Source organism: Notothenia coriiceps, unplaced genomic scaffold (assembly GCF_000735185.1).
Source record: "Notothenia coriiceps isolate Sejong01 unplaced genomic scaffold, NC01 NC01_scaffold00020659, whole genome shotgun sequence".
Taxonomy (NCBI): Eukaryota; Metazoa; Chordata; class Actinopteri; order Perciformes; family Nototheniidae; genus Notothenia; species Notothenia coriiceps.
The window spans coordinates 20,171-26,807 of record NW_011353360.1 but is presented as its reverse complement, the minus strand read 5'-3'; the positions used below and the strand labels follow the sequence as shown (position 1 = coordinate 26,807).

Sequence of the window (6,637 nt, the reverse complement as noted above, 5' to 3'; positions counted from 1 at the left end):
AGTGTGACCTTGGCAGGTTCTCAGGACTTATATAACAGATACACACATGTCACCTGACCATCTGTTGCACCTTTTAACTTACTCTAACCCTGACAATGAATATCTACTTTTCTCTGCTTTACTTGTAACACATTTGTCACTGGAGTATTACAAATAAAGTATAACCCCACTTCTTTTAGGTTTGGTGGTGAACGGTCAGTTGGTCGGCTCTAAGCAGGCGCACAAAGGCAAACTGAGCACGTACTTCGGCACCATCTCAGTGTACTACCAGCCCGATGGAGTGAGCCTGACCGTCGGCACCGACAGCATCTCCATGACCGACGGCCAGAGAAACCACTCCTTCACCTGGGGGGCCACGGCTAAAATCTCACAGGATGGGTAACCCTGACACATTTCATCTTTAATTACAGCATCTACCTCACTCAGGGTGATTTGTACCTCATGTGTCTGTGTTTCAGTGTGAGGATCTCCATTGTGAAGAACTCTCATGTGGCCATCACGATAAATAATAATATCCATGTGATGGTGTTACTTCACCGTGTGTGGACGAAAAATCCAGTCAGTGTCGACTTCCTCGGTGTTTACATTCCCAACGATAACCAGTACTCCCCTCTGGTGCACGGACTCATAGGTAGGTCTCTGTGCGTGGTGTGAAATACTTTCAAGCAGCGATACAACCACAGGGTGTTACTGAGATATCTGTGAATCAGATCTGAGGCCTAAGACTGTAAAAAAAACACCCATAGGTTTCTAAAGGGAGGGTATATATTTCATTTACTGAACCTATTTCATACAAATGTGGATTAACATATATCTACTTAACAGACACTGGCTTTTTGCAATCAAAACACACATTAGAACAAGTTATTGAGCTCTAGAGGTAAAAGCTAACAGTTGACTGACTTTTTTAGTTTAAAACATTTTTTAACCAACATAAATGTGTTCTATGAAGCCAGCCTCTAGCCACTAGTGTCACTGCATCTTAAGGCACATAGACATTGGTTTACCCTAAAGCAGTGCTTCTCAAAGTGTGGTCCGCGGACCACTGGTGGTCCTTCGAGCGCCCCCTAGTGGTCCGTGAGTATATTGGTAAAATTTCACATTTTAAATAAATAAATTAAAGTTTTCCGCACTCTTGCGGGAATATCTCCGCAATGGAGCGAGCTTAAGTTTTGATTGAATTATATAGCCCAGCGCAACACCTTCATCACACATGTTGCCACTTGTTTGTACAATTTTCAGGTGATTTGTAATCTGTTCTAGAAAAACGATGTGTTTTTGGATATTTGTGGAGTTAGGTGGTCCGCGAGTGTTTTTTTATTGGTTAAGGGGTCCTTGGTATGAAAAAGTTTGAGAAACACTGCCCTAAAGCAATGAAAGCAGAAACTTAATTAGTATTAATCTGTATTACACTTTTAAGAATCATAGATAATACTCTAAAGAGCCAATTTCAAGGGACAACAAATAAATGTTTGTCTTACCTGTAGTGCTATTTATCGATCATGATTGTTGTCTGCCTTCTCTATTATTTTTCCTTTAACAAAACTGCACCAACCAAAGCGCCAGCACAAGCCTCTCACCCCCAAGCAGATAGACACTCCCTTCCACACAATGATATGGATGGCGAGTGTGGTTCAATAACAAATAAAATAGTTCCTTCATGAAACATGCTCACAATACGTTTTGTCAATCCCTTTTGGTAATCAGGTCATGAATTTTGCTAAGAGACATAGTAGTAGTATTTGAAGCTGAAAGTGTGTGTGATCTCTCAGGGCAGTTTTCCAGAGAGCCTGAGGTGAGCGTGCACGACATGCACGAGGGAATGGACCCTCTGAAGAAGGAGGCCACGATGGAGGTGAAGGGCAACACTCTGCTTGTCACCAGGTAGGTCTTAATTCAGATGAAGTGATTTCTGAAAGAACACACTTCATATTCAAACCATACATCTTGTGTGTACGTTAGGGGCTGGCAGAAGGACTACAGGCGCGATAAGAGGCTCGGATCAAGCATCTACTGCTGGTTCATTCACAACAGTGGGAAGGGCTTCATCGACGGCCACTACACCGACTACATCGTCCCACATCTCAACAGCTTCCTGCAGGCGCTCTGAGCTGCCAGAGACACATTCAAGTACCATGCTCATCTATAGGGCTGCACTATTAATCCAAATGTTATCAAAATCAAAATATGGACTAGTGCAATATTAAAATCACAGGTAGCACAGTATTTGTAAAAGGCTAAGTATGTGTTCTACAGATTTATAAAACATATGTTTGGTACAGATATCACACCAAAATCATTTAATATTTGTTTCAATATTAAGAATCATAATTAGAACATGACAAATCTCTCTAATATTATGAATAATGTTGCAATTGCAATATTATTCATAACATTAGAGAGATTTGTCAGTCAAAACAAGTCATCTTTTCCAGATCTTTCCACACTGCTATTAACACCCATTTAGAAAAAGTGAAAACAGGAGGCGTGTGGTGCTTGGATCAGGGGGTCACAGGTTCAAACCCCACTGCAGTCAGCATGCCGTTGTCTCCCTGAGACACTTCACCCCAAATTTCTCCTGTGGGGATTGCCCGCAGTATTGAGTATGTAAGTTGCTTTGGATAAAAGTGACATGTAATGTAATGAGTAAATAGAAAGGGAAGACGATCCTTTTCCCCATTGTGGTTTTTATGAATCTATATTTCCTGATTTTTCTTTTTGTAATTCCTGTATACTACTATACTATATTGTATCCTGTGTACTATTCCTGTAGTCCTGGATGGTTGATATGGCCAAAGTCTATATAGCATTTTATATTCAGTAATTGTTCTGTAAATTCAATTAATACACTGCATCACATTTGATTATTTTCTTTTATATACATCATAGAAGACAACACAAGTTAAAAGACAAATACATTATTTTCAAAATGAAAGCTTTAAGGTTCCTGAGGACAATCATTTGAGGTGTAACAGGTTTTAAGGTTAACGGAAGCACATGAATGCCAGTCTTTGTTAATTCAGTTAATTAATCAAAGAAAAAAAGACTTTTCCTGCAGGTTTGACTTACATTTAAAAAAGCTCACAAATGACTGTGCAACCACAATTCTTTGTCCCCCTTATTTAAAATGTCATTATCCTCCATTTCTGCCCAAATCATGGATATATAATTGCAGGATCTCTATTGGTCGACACATTTCTATCATTGTACTTATCCCCCGATCCTATTATAAATGTTCCTAGTTATAAAAAGAAAACACCATAAAGTCACTTTTTGTTCAATTTATTAAGACAAAATGTACATTTGCAATGCTAAGATCAACTTGAACACCCGATACAAAATAAAAAACAAATTGCTCTGAGTTTCTCTGTGATGATGTGTGTGTGTGTGTATATACAGGTGTATGTTGGGGAAATAACTTTGACTAAGTAGAGTCCCTGAGTTTAGAGCAGACAGGTTGTTGGTTCAGGCCAGTTTAGAGAAATCCTCGTAGGCGACGCTCACCGTCTTCCCCTTCTGAAGACCCTGAGGACGAGTAGATCAAACTTCAATCACAGGTACTGGATACAACACGTTTAAAATGCTACATAAAAGTGAGTGCAGCTAAGGAGAGCAATACAAGTTTTTAAAATGTAAAGAGGTTTTACAGCGACATTCAGTTTTTAGATTAATATGATTCTTAAAACATATTTTTAAGTATATTATCACATGGGAATTATACCTGGAATCTTTTTTTTGTTTAATATTGTGTGATAACAGCATATATTTAGTTTAACCACCAGTTATTGTGACATTTTAACATTATTTTGGAATATTTTGAGTAATCATTTTGTGCTTAAGGACCACACACCAGTCAGAAATACAGAAGACCTTTGCATTCAAACCGGGGGAAATAAAACAAAAAACTATCTGCATGGTGAGTTAACCCTAGAGGAAAAGTAGATACTTTTCATAATTTGGTATAGGCTGCTTATGTTTTTCATGAGTTTTAAGAGGCAACTGTTGGATATCTTATCTTATATCCAGAACTATTTTATATTTACCTTACAGATGTGCAGTGGATAACAATGACTAACATGTGAGATGTACAGTACTATAAATACTTACAGTTGCGATTGTGAGCGTGGCGCTGAAGTTCTTCTCGTCGATCCCCTCCAGCAGAGCCTCCCTCTCTCTGTGCGGCCCGTTCAGGATCAGAACCTGTTTACCTGCAGGGAGAATCACAACAAGAGGCTGAGGAGGATAGAAAGTACAGCTGAGGTACAGACATGATGCTGCCCCCATCCATCAGATTACTATACTTTACTGTATAAGTGTTAAAGAGCTTTGGATGTTTACCTGGTGCAGGTATGACCGTCTCCACGTGATTCTGGTCCAATTTCAGCTTGTCTCCGGAGTCGATCATCTTAACAACGGCTCCATATTTCTCTCGTACCTCCTACAATTAAAAAGGATCCACAGCTTTTAGAAACAAAGGTCTCCATATTGAGGTTTTTTTTTTTTCTTAATATAAATATTTCATTCTAGTTTGTTTTTGATGGCTATGTATAATGTCTCAGAAGTAAGTTTTTCTATGTATATGTAATATGTAAGGGCGGTGGTGGCAAAGTTGATAGGGACCTGGCTTGGCAACTGGAAGGTCACCAGTTCAAGTCCCTAACACTAGGATGGGTCAAATGCAGAGAAACAATTTCCCCACGGGGATTAATAAAGTATATCAAAATTAATCCATGTTGTTGTTATTCAATTCAAGAGACTTAACTGCATGTAAACTACAAAAAACATGGATTTCTTTTTATTGTGAAGCTATTGAGGCAGTCAATTTCTAGGTTTCGATGTCAAAGCATTGACAGAAATTCATGCCATTTCCTTTTTTCCACATTTGCAAAAAAAGCTGAAACTGAATCTTAATTTTGACTATTATAATATTAGCATTAAGAAAGCTTACTTAATTATCTGCCACAACATAAGTAACCGGATCAGAGTAACATTAAGTACAGTCCGCGGCATATCACATCCAGGGTTCTTACACCTTTTCCAAAGTCAAATTCAAGCACTTTTCAAGCATTTTCAAGGTGCATTTTCAAGCTTTTCAAGCATCTTACAGCCGTTGTAAATTACATATTTATATACACATACTTATACTCAAATGATTATTTCCCTATACCTCACATTAAATCAGATGTTCTTTATGCTATAAACAACCAAGGACTTGGACAACCAAGGACTGTTGACCTCTGGGTAAATTGAAGTGAAAACTAATCGTAATTCTTCTTTTGTCTCTTCAAACCTCGGCACGGGAAATTGAACGAAGCGAAATGTGTATTTTGTCGAGAGAGGCGGAAGGGCGCCGATACGCGCCTACGAGACGATCACAAACACAATGCACACTGGACCCGTAAGACATACTGTCACTTATTACTGTCCGTAAAAACAACGGTCCTCCAAACCGACAAAAAGTTGACTCACAACCGATCGTCTAAAGTTCTGTTTATGTTCCGGTACCGATTCTACTCCCAGTTGGGTGCTCATCGGAGGAACGTTTCAAAGCGTTGTGTTATTGCTACCTTCAGCGCGACTGCTCGGTGTACTTTCCATGCGGCATAATCTGTAACAACCTAAAGCGGTTGCAAGTGACTACGCCACCAAAAATGCAAACAAATTGCGATTTGCAATCGTTGACTACCATTGCTTTGAACTAGCTCGCCTATTATGTATTAACGTCCCCTCTGTCCAGTATAAGGTCTCTCATGGATACAATACAAACGACAACAACATATAACAGAGGAATGACGCAACAAGACAAAACAAAACAAATTGTGAGTGACAACAAACAAAGGTTAAGTTGGGTCAGAGTGCGTCCAGCAGAATATCAGTTGCCTTTATATTGAGATAACTAAGCCCTGTGTCTCGCTAAAATTTTCGTTACATAAAGATGAACACATACAAAAACACGGATTTGGTTTACACCTGAACGAGATAACTTTAGTCAGTGTAACTGGCTTCTGTTGTAAGAGCAAAACATTAATGACCAGACCCTTCGAGTACAACCACCCCCACAAAAACATATGGCTCCATTGATACGATAGATATTATACTAATATAATGGAACAAACCCAACGAACGCCTACCGCAGAGAGAATCGTAAAATGTGCATCATATTGTAGGATATCGAATAGACATCTCGCGTGCACGCGGCCCATACCAATTCGGTCTTTTTGAGTCCGACAAGAGTCCCTTTGAGTTCTAGTAACACTGTTTCTACTGTAGTCCCGGTGTCCAGCTGATCCATGTATGTTATCTTCCAGACGGTCGCGCGCCGGCAGTATTGTACGTGTAATGCGGGTATAGTAGTCAGTCATTTATTTTAGTCTCGTGCCGGTTCTTGCTAGTCCGTCACCTCAGTGTTACCAGACCCTACAAACAAGCAACACGACGCGTGTTAACTGTCACCTTACTTGCATTAGTAAGAACACATCTCTGGAGTATTTAGTGTGTACTATCATCACGCCAAGCGTAAAAATACGCGTCTTCCCCCTACCGTGCCGGCAAAGCTTATTGCGTTCTTTTTCGTAATTTTCGTAATGGTCAAACCTAATCGGGTAACAATCAGGTGCACTTCCATCCCTTGACCCTC

General features: G+C 39.6%; 2 protein-coding genes across 2 annotated transcripts in view; one reads left to right on the top strand and one right to left on the bottom strand.

The window, feature by feature from the left end:
• Positions 1 to 2,539, top strand: part of itih2 (inter-alpha-trypsin inhibitor heavy chain 2) — a 14,531-nt gene extending 11,992 nt beyond the window's left edge. The window contains exons 18-21 of the mRNA XM_010779770.1: positions 180 to 378; positions 459 to 631; positions 1,773 to 1,884; positions 1,963 to 2,539. Of these exons, the coding sequence (XP_010778072.1) occupies positions 180 to 378; positions 459 to 631; positions 1,773 to 1,884; positions 1,963 to 2,110 (632 nt within the window). The 3' untranslated portion in view covers positions 2,111 to 2,539. The remainder of the gene's footprint in view (positions 1 to 179; positions 379 to 458; positions 632 to 1,772; positions 1,885 to 1,962) is intronic.
• A 727-nt stretch (positions 2,540 to 3,266) lies between these two features.
• kin (Kin17 DNA and RNA binding protein) overlaps positions 3,267 to 6,637 on the bottom strand; it is a 9,531-nt gene continuing 6,160 nt past the window's right edge. The window contains exons 10-12 of the mRNA XM_010779767.1: positions 4,339 to 4,438; positions 4,108 to 4,208; positions 3,267 to 3,525 (exon numbers count right to left, since the gene is read on the bottom strand). Coding sequence (XP_010778069.1) covers positions 3,466 to 3,525; positions 4,108 to 4,208; positions 4,339 to 4,438 — 261 coding nt within the window. The 3' untranslated portion in view covers positions 3,267 to 3,465. The remainder of the gene's footprint in view (positions 3,526 to 4,107; positions 4,209 to 4,338; positions 4,439 to 6,637) is intronic.